At 34.8% G+C, this 20,359-nt stretch overlaps 1 protein-coding gene across 2 annotated transcripts in view; it reads right to left on the bottom strand.

Moving 5' to 3' along the window:
• NBEAL1 (neurobeachin like 1) overlaps positions 1–20,359 on the bottom strand; it is a 159,797-nt gene that overhangs the window by 35,712 nt on the left and 103,726 nt on the right. For both annotated transcript variants that reach the window (XM_070770452.1, XM_070770458.1), the window contains 8 exons: positions 19,714–19,840; positions 13,836–13,984; positions 13,087–13,220; positions 10,651–10,752; positions 7,036–7,131; positions 6,515–6,639; positions 3,941–4,081; positions 844–974 (listed from right to left, as the gene is read on the bottom strand). In XM_070770452.1, coding sequence (XP_070626553.1) covers positions 844–974; positions 3,941–4,081; positions 6,515–6,639; positions 7,036–7,131; positions 10,651–10,752; positions 13,087–13,220; positions 13,836–13,984; positions 19,714–19,840 — 1,005 coding nt within the window. The remainder of the gene's footprint in view (positions 1–843; positions 975–3,940; positions 4,082–6,514; positions 6,640–7,035; positions 7,132–10,650; positions 10,753–13,086; positions 13,221–13,835; positions 13,985–19,713; positions 19,841–20,359) is intronic.

Raw genomic sequence — 20,359 nt, 5'->3', positions numbered from 1 at the left:
CACAAATTGGAACAATCTTGCCATTTTCTTATTTGTACTTAAATCTAAAACCAAGTCATCGAAAATGTATTTGGATATTCTTAAAAGACCATATTTCCTTCTATGATTCTTCAAAAATATAACATGATATGTATAGCTGATTCACTTTGCTGTATAGTAGAAACAACCACAACATTATAAAGCAACTATACTCCAATAAAAATTAATTTAAAATAATAACATAATAATAATATGGTTTTTCAAATATTGTGGTAACTTAAACTCAGTCATTATTTTCAAATTGCCTCCTGTTTTCTACTCTAAAAGAAGTCAGCAAACTTCTACAAAGAGACAAAGAATAAGTATTTGGGGCTTTGTGAACCTATGGTCTCTGCTGCAACTAGTCAAATCTGCTACTACACTGTGAAAGCAGCCACAGCTTATGTAAATGTATTGGCCAGTTGTATTCCAAAAAACCTTATTGATAAATACTAGTTTGCTCAGATTTGGCCCATGAATCTATAGTTTGCTGACCCCTGATATAAACCTTCATCTTATCTAACTCAAACACTTTAACTCATGTAGCTGTACGGCTGAAATACAGCAGCCACTTTTTGCTTCACTAGTAAACATTGTACTCGGATAAATTCCCTTACTAATTCATATTTCACTCATTTATCTTATTCACTGTAGCATTTCTGTAGAAGGTAAGACTAGTACCTGGACATTAAGTTAAGCCATGTCACTGAGTAATAAAAACACAGAATAAATAATCTATAGGTCATCACAAAAAATGTCCTAAAAGATATTTTTCAAGATCTTCCATTGGGACCTAGTCAATCCAGTTTTTAAACTATTTCTTACGATTTTGATTTTCCAAAAACTCTGGGAAATAGAAGAATTCAGGAATAAGTTCCTTCACATCATATGGATTGTCCATGAGAGCCTGCCAGGTAGCAGGGATGGAATGGAACTGTCGATCAGCACAGTCGAACCTACATGTGGAAATGGGAAGGGAGCAGTGAGTCCTGACTGAGCAACAACAGGCTAAAACAAATTACACTTTCTTCAGGGTGCCTCATGTTTAGTTTCTCTTTATTTACCCTTTCTCTTTAACATCTAAAAACAAAATATGCTCTCCTTATGAGAATCTTTATTTTGTTGTCAGGAAGTAAATACTATAATTTTAATCACTAGTATCATCTTAGATGAAAATGGCATAATTCTGCTGAGTAAAATTTATTACAGAGTGTAAATAAATATTATTTGGATATTTTAAAATTACAGAGTTTAAATATCACTAAGTATTATAGTATTTATGATATAGTTAACAGATCTATAGGAATGCTGCTGATTAATTTATGATACAAAATATCTTTACAAACTTTGGCTAAAAAGTAGATAGTGAGTTAGGGAAATAATTCTGTAGCTAAAGCTTTTATACTTTACTCCCATATACTATTACCTTATTTTAACTTTATTTTCAAGTTCCATCATTTGCCTACAGTAATTGAAAGACGTGGTCATGCTGCAATTTTTATTATGTTTTAGCTAATCACAAACAGCATAAACCCCTTCTGTTTCATCTCCTTTGACACTGTTTTCCCAGTTTTATCCCATAAATGATGTCTTCTAAGTGACAACTGATGACTAATATGACTCTTCTTGTGCCTAGCAATCTTGTTTTGAAGCACAACTGAACTTAGCAGAACTCTAAATTTAACTATAGTCAATGACTGGGTCATCAATAAAGTCTAAGAATGATATATTCAAATTCAGTGAAAGGTACAGCTTTAAGGGCAGAATCTTTTTGTTTGGGTGGAGGGAGAACAGCTTAACTGATATATAATTAACATATATGTAATTCACTCTAAGCGAACAATTCAATAGCTTTCAGTATATTCAGAACTGTGCAGCCATCACAATAAACAATTTTAGAACATTTCATCACTCCAAAAAGAAATCCTGTATCTAATAGCAGTCACTCTCCATTCACCCTCCCTCTAGCCCTAGGCAATTACTGATCTACTTTCTGTCTCCATGGATTTGTTTTTTTTAGCCGCCTTATGTAAATCATATATAACATATGGTATCTTGTGCCTGGCTTATGTCATTCAACATACTACTGTTTCATCCATGTTGTAGCATATATCAATCTTTCACTCCTTCTCTTAACTCATAGCTAAATAATATTCCACACCATGGGTATACCACGTTTCATTTACTCCTTTACCAGTTTATGGGCATTTGGGTTATTTAAATATTTGGACTATTACAAATAAAGCTGTTAAGGCCATTTGTGTGCAAGTGTTTGCATAAACATACATGTTCAATAATCTTGGGTCTATACCTAGGACTGGAATTGCTGGGTCATGGGTAATACTATGTTTAATGTTTTGAAGAACTGCCAGACTGTTTTCCACAGAGGCTGCATCATCTTAAATTTCCACTGGCAGTACATAATTGTTCCAATTTCTCAACATCTCATCAACGGTAGGTATTATCTATCTTTTTATTACAGCTATCTTCATGAGTGTAAAGAGGTATCTCAGTTTGGTTTTGATTTGAATTTCCCTGATAACCAATGATGTTGATCAACTTTTCACATGTTTATCAGACATCTGTAATCTTCTTTGGAGAAATGTCCATTTAGATCTTTTGTTCAGTTTTTAATTGAGTCATTTGTCTTTTTACTGTTGCATTGCAAGGATTTTTTTTATATATTCTAGATACAAGTCCTTTACCAGATCTATAATTTGCAAATGTTTTCTCCAACTGAACTGGCTGTCTTTTTACTCTCTTGATGAGGTCCTCTGAAGCACAAACAGAATCTATTTTTGAGGCCTTATTAAAAAAATCATTTAAAAGCTGTAAAATCACTAAAAGCTGAAGAGACCCAGGTTTGCTTTCCCGGAAGGAAAATTACCTGACTTCATGGCAAACATAACATTTGGAGATATGTAGTGATCTAAGCCTCTCCTTGAAAGACAAGGCTCAGTGAACTAAAGACAGGAATAAGGAACCCAGGCTAATTTTGAGAGATAAACATTACATGGAAAGAGAGCAGAACAGGCAATGTTTACATAGTTTCTGATTGGTCCGAAAAGGCAAGAGGATAATGTTAAAGAATAAGGCAACAGGGAGACAAAATGAGAGTAAGTAGAGAGGCACTTGGAGGATACGCTGGGGAATGGGGCATTCTTGAAGAAGTTTCTTTCTTTAGGATAAATAAGAAAATGTGAAACTTAGGTAAGGTATAATATAGACAGGTGATAACAATAATACGGTGGCATCACAGACCTGTTTGAGCTGCTATTAATAATCTAAGGGCTCTCATTCCTCTCTATTTTTATTCCTATTGATCAATATTTTCAGGAGGACTACAGAGGCACTGGTTAGACATTTCTGGTAGATGTTTTGGATTAAGGTCTAAATCAGTTCTAAGTCTGAATCTCTGGTAGATTCCTAAACCCAGCTGAAAATAACAAAAGTACACTGGATGTAAACAGTAAAGAGGAATTCGCCTTAAAAGTCATTTGTGTAAGTCAGTTTGAGTGCCCTGTTACCAAACTAGTTTGGTTACTTTTATCTAGGGGCTATTATATGAATCAAAACCTAAAAAGAGGAGAATAAAAAAGGTAAGGTCCTGTTATAATAGTATATGAAAGTGAAAGTGTTAGTTGCTTAATTGTGCTTGACTTTCTGTGATCCCATGAACTGTAGCCCACCAGGCTCCTCTGTCCCTGGAATTCTCCAGGCAAGAACACTGAAGTGGGTAGCCATTCTCTTCTCCAGGGGATCTTCCTGGCCCAGGGATCAAATCTAGATCTCCTGCATTGTAGACAGATTCTTTACCATCTGAGCCACCAGGGAACCCTATAACAGTACATGACATGAAAGCAAAGAGTTTTCAACACTATCATATAGTCTTAAGAAAACAGTTTATTTACCCGAAACATACCTTCCACTCTGAAGCTGGATGTGGAGGGTGGTGAATGGTTCTGTACGAATAAGATAGTGCATAACTCCAGCAGAATTTGAATAGTGAGTACCATAATGAAATTTGTCAATAGTTCCCATAGGATCCTCAAAATTTTCATATCTAAAAATAGAAACTAAAGTTTTATAATCACAATAACAAAATTAATTTAGGATAGATGCTTGTATTGTATTGCTGAAAACAGTTTATTAAGAGGCTATGTACTCATATCATCACAACACATAATAAATGAAAAAAATTACTAATACTTTCTGAACAATACAGTAGTACTAATAGTGGAGTTTGGAATACTTTTGTATTATGCAATAATTATTTTCACTACAGATAGATTAGAAATCACAGAAAACCAAAAATAAAGAAATTTAAAATCAATTAAAATTGTACTTCCCAGAGATAATAAATAATAACATTCTGGCAAACATTTGTCAATTATGCATTAATATATATTTTAATATAAAATACATTTTAATATAAAACTGTTACACCTAGTATATTGTTCACAACTTATTTTTTCATCTAACAATTTTTTATTAACATCTTACAAAATATATAAGTGACTCACTTTGCTGCACAGCAGAAACTAACACATCGTAAATCAACTACATATCAATAAAAATTTTTTACAAAATCTTAGAATATATAACGATTTAACTATTTATTTATAGATAGTTAGGTTGTTTCTATTTTTTTGCTGTTTTAAGAATGTGATAATTAGACATCATAGTACGGCCAAGGTAATAGAAAAAAATATAGAGGGTCAGTCAAGAATTGTGAAAATGAATGTCTAATAATTCAAAGGTAGAAGGAAATAGATGTGTATAGCACAAGGAACTCTACTCAATATTCTGTGATAAACTATATGAGAAAAAATCTGAATAAGAATGAATATATGTGTGTATTACTGAATCATGTTGTTGTACAGCTGAAACTAACACTGTAAATCAACTCTACTCCAATAAAATTAAATAAAAAAAGTAGACAGTGAAATAGAAAGAAGGCTTAAGTCAGATTACTAGCAAAGGGCATATATATAATAACTCTTCAAGCACTATCACTAATGTTGTAATTGTTCTGAACGGTGACATCTGAGTTAGTGGGTATAAAATCTAAATAAGAACGAACAGTTTTTTGGAAGCAATACACATTAAAATTTTAAACCAAAATACTAATCAATTTGTCAAGCTAAGGTCAATTTCCTTTTTACATAGAAATCATTAATATTCAGGAGAATAAAGAGAGTTTTTAGGCCAAAGTCATTTGTACCTATAAAGAAAAATATATTATTGAAACATAAATTAAATTGTATCTTCCATTATCTACAAAATAAGTTAACCTATATGAAATGTACTTCCTATGGAACAGTGTTAGTAGTTTGACTAACAGCAGTGAGGTAATATACATACAGCAAAATTCCATTAGTAAATCAAATATTAAACACTGCAAAAAGGTCTTATGGAAGATTTGCAAATAAAAAGGAAAAAAATAATGTACTATCAACTCTCAAAAAAATCTACAACTAAGTTTTTGTTTGCAAACACTTTGTCTTTATTACTGGAAGTTTTCCATAAGTTCACATGGAGAAAAAGGAAAATTAAAATTATTCTTTTACTTGTCAGCCACTTGCTTTGAATAAAAAAAAAATGAGACATTTACAGGATGGATGATCATCAATATATATAACTATAAATATTTTCTTTCCTTTCAAATGTTACTTTCTAAATTTTCTTACATTTCACTGTTTTTTATTCACATTATTACTGAAAAGATTAGTATTATTAATTTGGTATCTACCAAAATAGTACATCAGATGTAAATGCTAGATTAGTAGGTTATTAAGTCTAAAATACTTAGGGATAAAGAACTCCACCCTTGCACACATACTTTTTGTCTTTTAATTGGATAGATAATTGTTTTGCAATGTTGTTTTAGTTTCTGCTGTACAACAAAGTGAATCAGCTATACATATACACATCCCCTCTCTGCTGAGCCTCCCTTCCCCCCAACCCTCCATCCCACCACTCTAGGTCATCACAGAGCACAGAGCTAAGGTCCCTGTGCTATCGAGCAGCTTCCCACTAGCTGTCTATGCTACACAAGGTTCTGTTTACATGTCAGTGCTACGCTCTCAACTAATCCCACACTTTGCCACCCCAACCCCCTGCTGCTGGTGTCCACATGTCAGTTCTCTATGTCTGCATCTCTATTCCTGCCCTGCGAACAGGCTCATCTGTACCACCTTTCTAGATTTCATACATATGTATTAATATATGATATTTGTTTTTCTTTTTATGACTTCACTCTCTTATTACAAGGAGAAAAGAAATTCTAAACAACATTAATTTAAATTTGGTAATGAAGGGACACAGACTACAGTCAAGATATTGGAAAGACAACTGATAACATTATCAAGAAAACTTAATGATGGAATTATCAGACTCTAATTAGTAAAAGTAACACTTGGTTAGCCATAGGAGAAATCAATACAAATTCAAACTGCTATGGGTATATCTATCAAAGCAGATGAAAGGCACTTACTTTTCTCTCGTGGCTTTGGCATTCTTATCATTAACTACCCCAATTGGTTTGGATAGATCTCGAAATACAGATGGGTTATTAAGATCCAACTCTTCTGAAGTATAATCTTGTAAAATCCAGGGGAACTAAAAGAGCCACAATTTACAATTTAGACATTCTTTCCAAGGGAAGCTACCAGTTTGATAACTAATATCAAACACTTTTCTAAAGACAAAAAGGGACAGTCTTTACTTTTTCCCTGTTGCAAATGTTTATTCATCTTTAGCTCAATAACCAGAAGCATTAACTCCTATAATCCCATTGAAATATTCTCAATGAAGGGAAAGAAAAAAGGCTTTCATTTTTAAAATGCCCTTAATATTTATATACATCTTAAAAATAGCAGGGTAAGAAATAAATAGAAAGGAAAAATAGTTTTTACATCTTTTTAAAAATAAAAACTAGATATAAGCCACTTATATTTTTGTATATAATCAAATTGAAAGGCAAGTGTATATTTACAGGATTTTTATAAAACTCACCACAGGATACTGTGCAAGGTCATTATAGGTTCGTCCTGCCATTGTATTTAACTGAATGAGGTAGTCAAAATTTGATATCTCTCTGTTTACCCATTTCTAGATAGCATAGAAAAAAATCAGAATTAGTTTACATCTCTTAGAAATCAATGACTATTACTGACAGTACTAAAATAATCTTGCATCCACTATCTCTATCATCTTTCTGGTAAAAGAAGTTAAGTTTTTGAAAAAAGATTAAACAGAGAGAAAAGTCAAAATACTTCTCCTAAGTTCACTTCCTTTTAAAAACTGGTCTTTAGAAAAGAAAGTTCTCACACTGCAGTCTAAAAGATCTCCTATAATAATTAAGTCTTTTCTTTAGTTAAAAAATATATTATTTGAATATAAAAATCTTTAATTCTAGGAGTGCCCAAATTTTAAATTTTTGTCATTAACTGAAATCTTCCTAAGTATATATATTAAAATACCAGTATCTCAATGTACTTAACAGATCTACAAATTTTAAATAACATTATATTATTATATCTCTGCTCAGAAAAATTCCTTTATACAGAAAAGGTAGGTGGGATTTTGCTATAACAGATAAAACTTTCTAAAGAAAGACATAATCATTATTTTTTTAATCACCTTGTTAAATCTAGCCTACTCTACACAGTGTGAATATGCTCAAGCATTTTTTTTTGAAGACAGATTAACATACACCTTTCAGTTCAGTTCAGTTCAGTTCAGTTCAGTCGCTTAGTCGTGTCTGACTCTTTGCAACCCCATGAATCACAGCATGCCAAGCCTCCCTGTCCATCACCAACTCCCAGAGTTCACTCAGACTCACGTCCATCGAGTCAGTGATGCCATCCAGCCATCTCATCCTCTGTCGTCCCCTTCTTCTCCTGCCCCCAATCCCTCCCAGCATCAGAGTCTTTTCCAATGAGTCAACTCTTCGCATGAGGTGGCCAAAGTACTGGAGTTTCAGCTTTAGCATCATTCCTTCCAAAGAAATCCCAGGGCTGAACTCCTTCAGAATGGACTGGTTGGATCTCCTTGCAGTCCAAGGAACACTCAGGAGTCTTCTCCAACACCACAGTTGAAAAGCATCAATTCTTCAACCCTCAGCCTTCTTCACAGTCCAACTCTCACATCCATACATGACCACAGGAAAAACCATACCCTTGACTAGATGGACCTTTGTTGGCAAAGTAATGTCTCTGCTTTTCAATATGCTATCTAGGTTGGTCATAACTTTCCTTCCAAGGAGTAAGCGTCTTTTAATTTCATGGCTGCAGTCACCATCTGTAGTGATTTTGGAGCCCAGAAAAATAAAGTCTGACCCTGTTTCCACTGTTTCCCCATCTATTTCCCATGAAGTGATGGGACCGGATGCCATGATGTTAGTTTTCTGAATGTTGAGCTTTAAGCCAACTTTTTCACTCTCCACTTTTACTTTCATCAAGAGGCTTTTGAGTTCCTCTTCACTTTCTGCCATAAGGGTGGTGTCATCCGCATGTCTGAGGTTATTGATATTTCTCCTGGCAATCTTGATTCCAGCTTGTTTCTTCCAGTCCAGCGTTTCTCATGATGTACTCTGCATATAAGTTAAATAAGCAGGGTGATAATATACAGCCTTGACGTACTCCTTTTCCTATTTGGAACCAGTCTGTTGTTCCATGTCCAGTTCTAACTGTTGCTTCCTGACCTGCATACAGATTTCTCAAGAGGCCCAGTCGTGTGGTCTGGTATTCCCATCTCTTTCAGAATTTTCCACAGTTTATTGTGATCCACACAGTCAAAGGCTTTGGCATAGTCAATAAAGCAGAAATAGATGTTTTTCTGGAACTCTCTTGCTTTTTCCATGATCCAGCGGATGTTGGCAATTTGATCTCTGGTTCTTCTGCCTTTTCTAAAACCAGCTTGAACATCAGGAAGTTCACGGTTCACGTACTGCTGAAGCCTGGCTTGGAGAATTTTGAGCATTACCTTACTAGCGTGTGAGATGAGTGCAATTGTGCTGTAGTTTGAGCATTATCTGGCACTGCCTTTCTTTGGGATTGGAATGAAAACTGACCTTTTCCAGTCCTGTGGCCACTGCTAAGTTTTCCAAATGTGCTGGTATATTGACTGCAGCACTTTCACAGCATCATCTTTCAGGATTTGAAATAGCTCAACTGGAATGCCATCACCTCCACTAGCTTTGTTCATAGTGATGCTTTCTAAGGCCCACTTGACTTCACATTCCAGGATGTCTGGCTCTAGATGAGTGATCACACCATCATGATTACCTGGATCGTGAAGATGTTTTTTGTACAGTTCTTCTGTGTATTCTTGCCACCTCTTCTTAATATCTTCTGCTTCTGTTAGGTCCATACCATTTCTGTCCTTTATCGAGCCCATCTTTGCATGAAATGTCCCCTTGGTATCTCTAATTTTCTTGAAGAGATCTCTAGTCTTTCCCATTCTGTTGTTTTCCTCTACTTCTTTGCACTGATCGCTGAGGAAGGCTTTCTTATCTCTTCTTGCTATTCTTTGGAACTCTGCATTCAGATGCTTACATCTTTCCTTTTCTCCTTTGCTTTTCGCTTCTCTTCTTTTCACAGCTATTTGTAAGGTCTCCCCAGACAGCCATTTTGCTGTTTTTTGCATTTCTTTTCCATGGGGATGGTCTTGATCCCTGTCTCCTGTGCAATGTCACAAACCTCATTCCACAGTTCATCAGGCACTCTATCTGCCAGATCGAGGCCCTTAAATCTATTTCTCACTTCCACTGTATAATCATAAGGGATTTGATTTAGGTCATACCTGAATAGTCTAGTGGTTTTCCCTACTTTCTTCAATTTAAGTCTGAATTTGGTAAGTTCACTTAAAGTGTGCCTTAAGCAAAAGACATGTAGAAATGTGAGAAATGAATCTATCTATACAGAAAGTCCAATAATACTTATGTGTCAAATTGAGGAATCAGTACTTTAACGAATAAAGTCTATACCACAGAAAGCAGGGAATGTACTTTTAAATAAAGCTTATTCCATAAACAACAGGAAGGAATTGCTAATGGCTTTTGAACAAGAGCAACGTTTAAAGATTAAGATTAACACATATGTAGGAGGAAAGAGAGAGTCAGGAGGCAGAGAACCTAATTAGGAGACTACTAACAACACCAGAGAGCAAAAAACAAGAGCCTTTCCTTGGCTTTTGACAGTGAAAATTCAAGAGATGTTGGGATTATATGAGGATAAAATGCGTGGAAGAATTAGTTAGTTTTGGCAGATAGAAAGACTGGAGAAACTTTCTTCTGCCTGTATTCCAAGGTGTCTCGTATTTTTTCATTTTTTCTTGTGCATGGATTTTTATTATTAAGAAAAGTCCCACATTATTTTTTTAAAAGAACATTAAAATGAAAGAAGAAGTTATAAGACATGCCCATGAACTGAACAAAATGGGAGCTGGAGGACAGGGAACTCTTATGTGTGAGAGAAACAGAAAGATTCAAAGACAATTCAAAAGATCAACCTGAATGGAAGAACAGCAGTTGTATGATCAAAATAAAACAGTCAGAAAGAAGATTTACTTCTAGGCAAAAGTCTAAGATACAAAATTAACACCAAACAGTGACTTAAAATTTCCTACCTGTGTCAGTCCTGATGCTTTGAATAACTCCTGTGGTGATCTGGTTCCATAACTATTTGGAGAATGAAGTGACAACAGTCTGCTATATACTTTGTTCCTAACCTATTAAAAAAGCAGCACTTTATGCGTTAAAAATAGAATAAGAGAAAACAGGATTATGGCTTTATTAACAGATTTATTGAGATATAATTCACATACCATAAATTCACCCTTTTAAAGTATATAATTCAGTGAGGTTTTTCTCTTTTTTAAAAAAATATTCACAGAGTTGTACAACTATTCACATTATCTAACTCTGGGACATTTATGTCATCCTCAAAAGAAACTACATACTTATGAGCCATCACTCCCCAATTTCCCTCTTGTCCTCTGACAACAACTAAACTTTCTGTCACTATGGATTTGCCTAATCTGAACACTTCACTTAAACAGAAGATTACAGTTTTAACTTCTTTATTTTACTAGGCTTAACAAACTTATGACATACATTTTTTTTAGAATGCTACAGTATATTAATAGAGTAATCATCACACATTTTATCAGAAAACCAGCTCACTTCCAGTTCAAATCTAGTTCTGTCATTTACTAATCATCTGGACAAATCAATTAATTTACTGAGTCTCATTTGTGTATTCAATATAATAATTTTACCCTTTACAGTTTTGTGGATTGTTCAGGGCTATGCAAATGTAAAGAAATAAAATTAATCTTTGAACTTCAGCTTCCTCATCTATAAAAAAAAGGAATGGAATTTTTCATATCTAATCTGAAGACTGTTATGAAGATTAGGTACCACATATAAATATGGTTTATATATACAAGAGACTTCCCTGGTGGTGTAGTGGCTAAGACACCGAGCTCCCAGGGTAGGTGGCCCAGATTTAATCCCTGGTAACAGAACAAGATTCCACATGCCACAACTAAGAGTTCACATGCTGCAACTAAGATATGGTGCAACCAAAAAAAATAAATTAAAAAAAAAAAACAAAAAAAAACTACATACAACACGAGTGTGCTTAGTTTAATTATATAAAGTAACTTTCTAAAAAACACATACATTGTATTTTCCTATCGGTGAATATTTATTTTTAATAGTGAAAAATTACCCTTCTGTAAAAATAGAAAAATGTTCCTCAAAATTTATAAATTTACCTGGATCTCATTTATAAATATACCTGGATCTCAAATGAATAGAAAGTTAGTTATTGACTCTGCTAATCCAGGTCCTTGGAAGAAAAATTATACTCTGCTAATCACTTGCTCCTTGGAAGAAAAGTTATGACCAACCTAGACAGCATATTAAAAAGTGGAGACACTACTTTGCCAACAAGGGTTCATCTAGTCAAAGCTATGGTTTTTCTGAGAATTGGACTATAAAGAAAGCTGAGTGCCAAAGAATTGATGCTCTTGAACTATGGTGTTGGAGAAGACTGTTGAGAGTCCCTTGACAGCAAGGAGATCCAACCAGACAATCCTAAAGGAAATCGGTCCTGAATATTCATTGGAAGGACTGATGCTGAAGCTGAAACTCCAGTACTTTGGATACCTGATGTGAAGAACTGATTCATTGGAATACACCCTGATGCTGGGGAAAAATGAAGACGGGAGGAAAAGGGGACAACAGAGGATGAGATGGTTGGATGGCATCACTGACTCAATGGACATGAGTTTGAGTAAACTCTGGAAGTTGGTGATAGACAGGGAGGCCTTGCATGCTGCAGTCCATGGAGTCGCAAAGAGTTGGACACAACTGAGCGACTGAACTGAACTGAACTGAATCCAGGTAATCTGAGAAGCAAATGCTAAGACAGAATTCAACATGGAGGATTCTATTAGGAGAGATACCAGAGAGAGAAAATGGAGAGAAAGCTAGGCAAGGTAAAAGAAAGCTATCAAACTGTGATGCAAGTCTGGCCTCAAGTATATGCCAAAGGGAAGGAAGGTTGAGAGCAAGTAACGTGCCAAAGGTTACACTGCTAGTGGTGGAATGGTTTTGGATCCAGGGAACCTGAATTCAGTGGCAATCTCTTAACTGCTTATACTATTTAAGAATTTACGCTATTCATAGAAGAAGCATATGCTCCATTATTTTTTTTTTCTGATTACACATACTCCATTATTGTTGAATTCAACCCAAATTTCATAAATCCAATTATATCATATATATATACACCATAGTATCTCACAATGTGAGATCTATTTGCTGACACCCCAAATTCTACTAACTTCTTTATCTATCTATATATAAGATATCCTCCAAACACTCAAACATAAATTCCAACAAAAATTCATATGCTGCTTAGTCCCAAAGTATGTATCTTTTTTCTCTAATATTCTGACTCAGTGGAAAAGCAGAGTATAAAGTTTCATTACAGCTTACTAGTTGGAAAATTATTTCAAGCTAACAATCTAGGAGAAAGGTAGCCTTTTACAAACCTCTTTTTTGAAATTGAGAAAGTAGTTGGATTGGTCAACATGAAAAATCTCAAGGGCTGACCTCCTTAAATTGTACCGTCGTAGGTGAATCTCTCGAACTTGAGAGTGAGGCCACTTGAAATCAAAGCCTACTCCTGAAAACAGAAAAAAATCTTGTGACTGTGGACCACATAAAGTTACATACGCTATGCAGAAAATATCTCCTTTTCCTGACAAGAATAGCATTTAGGGAAAAAGAATTCAACCTCTATATGATAAAAACCATCTGTTAAATGTATTACATGTTTAAACTATTTCTTTTAAAACTATTTTAAAATTCTATAGCTTTTTATACTTCCTTTCCATTGGAATAGAGAATAACTCTGAATATTGTATCTTAGAAACATTTTCCCTTTTTTCTTTATGTTAGCAGCTTAGATTTAAATATCTTTTTATTTTCAGATAAAAGATTAGGTGAGATGCCTATAGGAACAAGAGTACATATAAATAAAATATTGCATTTATAACTTAAATTTATAGCAATCCCCACTAGGCAAACCTTTAAAAAAAAACATTGATAATAAAAAGAAGCATTCCCCTCAGTACATTGTTGAATAATGAATTTAATCCCATACTGACTTTCCATTTCTCCCTTTACATGAAAGACTACAATTTTACAGGCCCATCTTATTATTTTCTTCTCATTAATGATTGATAAACTGGATACTTAACTATTGAACAACAGAAATTATTCCCCCAGAACTCCTCACCATCTTCTTTTTCAATGCTGCCATCATAGAAGTAAATGTGTTGAGTAGTGATTTCTAATCTGCCAGGAATTACATCAATTATTGTAATGAGTTCACAGTCTTCTGATAACACCAATTTTTCTTTTTGATTCTGTTCTTCTTTCTCATCACTGAAGGGAAAAAATAAATAAAAAAGATCCAACAATGTATTCTGGGTAAATGGAAAAGAACATCATATTCAAAATCAAATCTCATTTCTGTGAAATCACTATCCAAGAAAGGGTACTTGAATTTTCTACAAAAAACATTCCACTGCATATTTCACCAACCTAACAGGTAATACTGCAATCCTTAAAGCTAAGCTCAAAAAAAGCTAAGAATGTTTTCCTAAATAGTGAAATTCTAAAGTTCACAGTGATGAAATTGAGAAATAAGTAACTTAAGGCAGTACACAGTCTGTTGCTTATTTATATTCTATGAAAGAAGGAGTTTTGGCTTTTCATTTGAAAGTGAATGAGACTGACATCCACTGAATTCACTAATCATTGAAGAAAAAAAATAAAACCCCATTAAAACGCTGACCAAAAAAATCTACCCAAATCAAAGAGCTCCCTAGACAACCACATCTACTCAGTTTGCTAAAAATAATCAAGGAAATATTTTAAAATCATTAAAATTATATGAACAAAAGAACCTGCTTATACCAACAAAAGATATTATTGAATCTGGTCAGTTTGTAATATTAAAATAAGCTCTGAAGAAATATTTGCCATATGTTGTTTATAACCTAAACAAAGTGATACTCAGAATAAATTATAAACTTGAGACTTAGCTAATCATTCTTGGCTGAATGTGAGGCTTTACAATCATAATAAAAGTCAGGACAGATGTGTAAATCACCAAATTTGAATGAATTCCCTAAACCACTTACAGATCCACTGGCAAAGAGTGGCAGTATTACTGATCAAGGAGTTTAACACAAGCACAAACTAATTACTGGCTGACCACTAAGCTATGCTGATCCAGAGGCAACCCCCAATAAGCAGAGTTTTAAAAATAAAACAGAACAAAAACCCAGTAAATACAGACATCAATGACATTCACTACAGGTAAAACAGATTCCACAGACTTAATCTACCAAAGTCATTAGACAAACAAAAATACAATAACAACAACCAAAAACAAGGGAGGAGATCAGAAACCAAAGTGGATACAATTTTTTTTAAATGTATGGGTTTCACAAAGATTATGAGACATAACAAGAAACAGGAAACTATGGACCATGAACCTAAAAGAAGTAAAAAGAAACTATTTCAGGGAGGACCTCAGAAGTTCAACTTAGTAGACAAAGACATCAAGACAGCTATCATAAAAATACATGAAAAGAACTAAAGAAAACTATGTTTAAAGAACCAAAGTGCATTATGGCAAAAATGTCTATTCATAGAGAGATTACAATAAAGAGATAGTAATTATACATATATTTATAAAAAGGAACCAAATGAGAAATTCTGAAATTGAAAAATATAATAACTAAATGAAAAATTCACCAGAAAGACTCAACAGCATATCTGAACTTGCAGGAGAAAGAAGCAGAGCTCTTGAAGATAGATCAAAAAGAAATTGTCCAATCTGAAGAATACAAAGAGAAAAACAATCAAGCAGAATGAAAGAACCTCAGAGGGTTCTATTATGCAAAACAACATAAGTGCAAAGGGAGACCCAGAAGGAGAGAATAGAGAAAAAGGCCAAGATATATTTGAAAAAATAATGGTAACAACTTCTCAAATATCAAAGAATTTAATCTACACATCCAAGAAGCTCAGTGAACTCCAAGGAGGACAAACACAAAGATATCCATACATGGACAGAAAATCAATGTGATAAAAGCTAAGGACAAGAAGAATAACTTTAAAGCATAACAATACAGTACATAAATTGTCAACCGAGAATTCTATAACCAGCAAAACTACCCATCAAAGAGAAAGCAACAGTGCTCAGACAACTAGAATCACATGCAAAAGAATTAATACAGATATCTACATCATTCCACATAAAAGAATTAACAAAAAATGGATCAACGACCTAACGTAAGAGATAAAATATAAAACTTAGGAAAAAATAGATAAAAGGAAATTCATCAAAATTAAAAATACCAACAAAAAAGTGAAAAACCCAATTTAATGGAAAGAACATTTTTGTAAATCCTATATTTAATAAAGGACTTGTTGCTAAAATATATAAAGAACACTTACAACTCAGTAACAAAAAGACAACCCAATTAAAAAGTGCAAAAAAGATCTTCATAAAGATTTCTCCAAAAAAGACATATAAATGGCCAAGAAACATATGGAAAGATGCTCAGCATCACTAGTCATTAGGGAACTGCAAATTAAAACCACTAGATACCACCTTCTGAAAGTGAAGTTGCTCAGTTGTGTCCAACTCTTTGAGACCCCATGGACTAAAGTCTGTTATGCTCCTCTGTCCATGGGATTTCCCAAGCAAGAATACTGGAGTGGGTTGCCATTTCCTTCTCCAGGGGATCTTCTTGACCCAGAGATCAAAGCCAGGTCTCCTGCATTGCAAGCAGACACTTTACCATCTGAGCCACCAGTGAAGCCCACCACCTTCTAGAATGATATAATAAATTTTACAAAAACACAGAAAGGGCTTCCCAGGTGGCTCAGTGGTAAAGAATCTGCCTGCTAATGCAGAAGATATGTGTTCAATTCCTGATCCAGGAAGATCCCACATGCTGCAGAGCATTAAGCCCATGTGCCACAACTACTGAAGCTCTCGTGCTCTAAAGCCCACGCTCTGCAGTAAAAGAAGCCACTGCAAAGAGAAGCCTGTGCACAACTAGAAAGTAGCCCCCACACAATGCGACGAGAAAAAAGCCTGTGCAGCAACAAAGATACAGCCAAAAATAATAAATTAATTTAGACTTAAACAAGAGAGAGAATAACAGACACTTGAATGGATTGGAGAATCTAATATGAAAATTAGAACTTTCATACATTGCTGAAATGTAAAATGGCATAGTCATTCTGAAAACTGTTTCATAATTCCTCAAAAGGTTAAACATAGAATTAGCACATGATCAGCAAATCTAAGTTTTTTTAATACTGAAAATAACTAAAAAACATAAGTTCACACAAAAATGTATACATGAATATTCAAGGCAGTATTATTCATAATCATCATAAAACTAGAGACTACAGAAATGTCCATCAACTGATGAACAGATAAACAAAAATAATATATTCATATAATGGAATACTATTTAGCCAAAAAAACTAATTAAATATTGTTAGATGCAATGACCTGGATAAATACTGGAAATATTATGGGGAAAAAAGTAAAAATTGTTAGTCGCTCGGTCATGTCGAACTCTTTGTGACCTCAGGGACTGTAGCCTGCCAGGCTCCTCTGTCCATGGGATTCTCCAGGTAAGAATACTGGAGTGGGTAGCCATTCCCTTCTCCAGGGGATCTCTCCATCCCAGTGATTGAATCCAAGTCTTCTGCATTGCAGGAAAATTCTTTACCGCCCGAGCCATTTATACCAAAAGGCAACATATTATATGAAATACATGAAATGTTGAAAACAGGCAAATTCATACTGAAAGAAAGCCAATAAGCCATTGCTAGAGGATGCAGGGAGGGAAGCAGAGACATTACTTTGCCGACAAAGGTCCATCTAGTCAAGGCTATTGTTTTTCTAGTGGTCATGTATGGATGTGAGAGTTAGACTATAAAGAAAGCTGAGCGCCAAAGAATTGATGCTTTTGAACTGTGGTGTTGGAGAAGACTCTTGAGAGTCCCTTGGACTGCAAGATCAAACCAGTCAGTTGTAAAGGAAATCAGTTCTGAATATTCATTGGAAAGACTGATGCTGAAACTCCAGTACTTTGGCCACCTGATGCAAAGAGCTGACTCCTTTGAAAAGACCCTGATGCTGGGAAAGATTGAGGGTAGGAGGAGAAGGGGAGACAGAGGATGAAATGGTTGGATGGCATCACTGACTCGATGGACACGTGTTTGGGTTGATTCTGGGAGTTGGTAATGGACAGGGAGGCCTGGTGTGCTGCAGTTCATGGGGTCTCAAAGAGTCGGGGATGACTAAGCGACTGAACTGAACTGAACTGCAAAGTAGAAGATCTGCTTTTGAAGTGATGGAAATGTTCTTGGACTAGATAGTAGTGATGCTGCACAACTCTGTGAACAGACTAAAAAACCACTGAACTGTACACTTTAAAATGATAAATTTTATACTAAGTGAATCTCAATTTTCAAAAAATATATCTGTTTTTAAAAAAGCAGCCAAAAATGAAGACAAATTAAAAACCTCTACAGATGACAAAAGACTAAGATAATTTGTGGCTTACAGACGTTCCTTATAAGAAATACTGAAGAGAGTCCTTCAGGCTTAAAGGAAATGCACCAGATGGTAATATGAATGTACACCAAGAAATAAAGTATATAGGTAGGTAATTATGCAGGCAAATATAAATGAAAACATAATTACATAGTTTTTTCTTCTCAATTTTAAGACAAGTGCATGAAACAGTAACAGCATAAGCTGTGCTGTTGGGCTTAAAATATATAAAGATTTAATATTATGGTAATAAAACAAAGGAGATATGAGAAATGAAAATGTTTTACATTTGCTTAGGGGAAGTTTTTGGGCTTCCCTGGTGGTTCAGAGGGGAAAGAATCCGCCTGCAATGTGGGAGACCTGGGTTTGATGCCTGGATTGGGAAGATCTCTTGGACGTGGGCATGGCAACCCACTTCAGTATTCTTGCCTACAGAATCCCCACAGACAGAGGAGCCTGGTGGGCTACAGTCCACAGGGTCACAGAGTTGGATACAACTGAGCAACAAAGCACAGGGGAAGTTTTTAAACTACAAATTCAAAAATTTTAAGTATATCTAAGGCTATTCAGGATATATATTTTTTTCTGGTAGAGGTCTCATAAGTTATATCTTTCAAGGAATTTGTCCATTTCATTTAAATTGTCAAATTTATTGGCATAAAGTTGTCATTTCCTTTTAATTATTTTAATGTATTTCTTTTTAATCATTTTAATATCATCATTAATCATTTTAATATCATCTTCTCCTCCTTCATTCCTGATACTGGTAATTTATGCTGTCTTTACTTCCTGCTGCTGCTAAGTCACTTCAGTCGTGTCTGACTCTGTGCGACCCTGTAGACGGCAGCCCACCAAGCTCCCCCGTCCCTGGGATTCTCCAGGCAAGAACACTGGAGTGGGTTGCCATTTCCTTCTCCAATGCATGAAAGTGAAAAGGGAAAGTGAAGTCGCTCAGTTGTGTCCAACTCTAAGCGACCCCATGGACTGCAGCCTACCAGACTCCTCCATCCATGGGATTTTCCAGGCAAGAGTACTGGAGTCGGGTGCCATTGCCTTCTCCGATACTTCTTAAATAGTCTAACTAGAGGTTTATTGTTCACTTATCTGATTTTTAATGACCAGCTTTTTTTCACTTTTTCTTTTTGTTGTTTGGTTTTCTCTTTCATGGAGTTCTGCTTTTATCTTTATAATAATTTCTTCCTTTTGCTTAAGAGCTTATATTTCGTCCTGTACTTACCATCTAAACACCTCAGTGGTATCTATAAATTTGGTAATGTTTTTATTATCATTCAGCTCAAAATACTTTCTAATCTCAAGGTCCAGCTCCAAATTAACCCAGTTCTAAGAAGCCTTCAATGGTTTCAGTTGACACTGATAGAGTCTAACAGTTGATACAGTATTAACTATTGGATTCTGGAAATGTATAGTACTACAATTTCAAGCAACTATTTTCCACAATTTTACAATCCTATCTCTCAGAATAAAGTAATTTTAAATTCTCTCAAGTACTGATACATACATATTTACTCTGGATGTTATTTCCTCTTCAGGAAGATCTAATTTATCCTCCTCCATATCACTAACTTTTACTTGTTTCACCACTTCCAGAAGCAATGAATCACTGGAAGGCTGTGAGTGTTGGATACCTGTTTAAACATAAAATATCTGTTAAACACAAGTAGAAAAATCATATCAGAGTCCTTCTGTAATTTCTGACTGTTAATTGTATGATTATAAGAAGGTGCTTGAAATTTTCTAGCATAAAAAAGTGATTTACCACAGAAAAGCTGTTATACATAATTTAGAGTTATCTGTCCTACCTCTTGAGAAACCTATATGCAGGTTAGGAAGTAACAGTTAGAATTGGACATGGAACAACAGACTGGTTCCAAAGAGGAAAAGGAGTACGTCAAGACTATATATTGTCATCCTGCTTATTTAACTTATATGCAGCGTACATCATGAGAAACGCTGGGCTGGAAGAAGCACAAGCTGGAATCAAGATTGCTGGGAGAAATCTCAATAACCTCAGATATGCAGATAACACCAGCCTTATGGCAGAAAGTGAAGAGGAACTAAAATGCCTCTTGATGAAAGTGAAAGAAGAGAGTGAAAAAGTTGGCTTAAAGCTCAACATTCAGAAAACTAACATTCATGGCATCTGG

The sequence above is a fragment of the Bos indicus genome, chromosome 2 (assembly GCF_029378745.1).
Source record: "Bos indicus isolate NIAB-ARS_2022 breed Sahiwal x Tharparkar chromosome 2, NIAB-ARS_B.indTharparkar_mat_pri_1.0, whole genome shotgun sequence".
Lineage (NCBI taxonomy): Eukaryota > Metazoa > Chordata > Mammalia > Artiodactyla > Bovidae > Bos > Bos indicus.
This window is presented reverse-complemented; position numbering and strand designations above follow the sequence as displayed.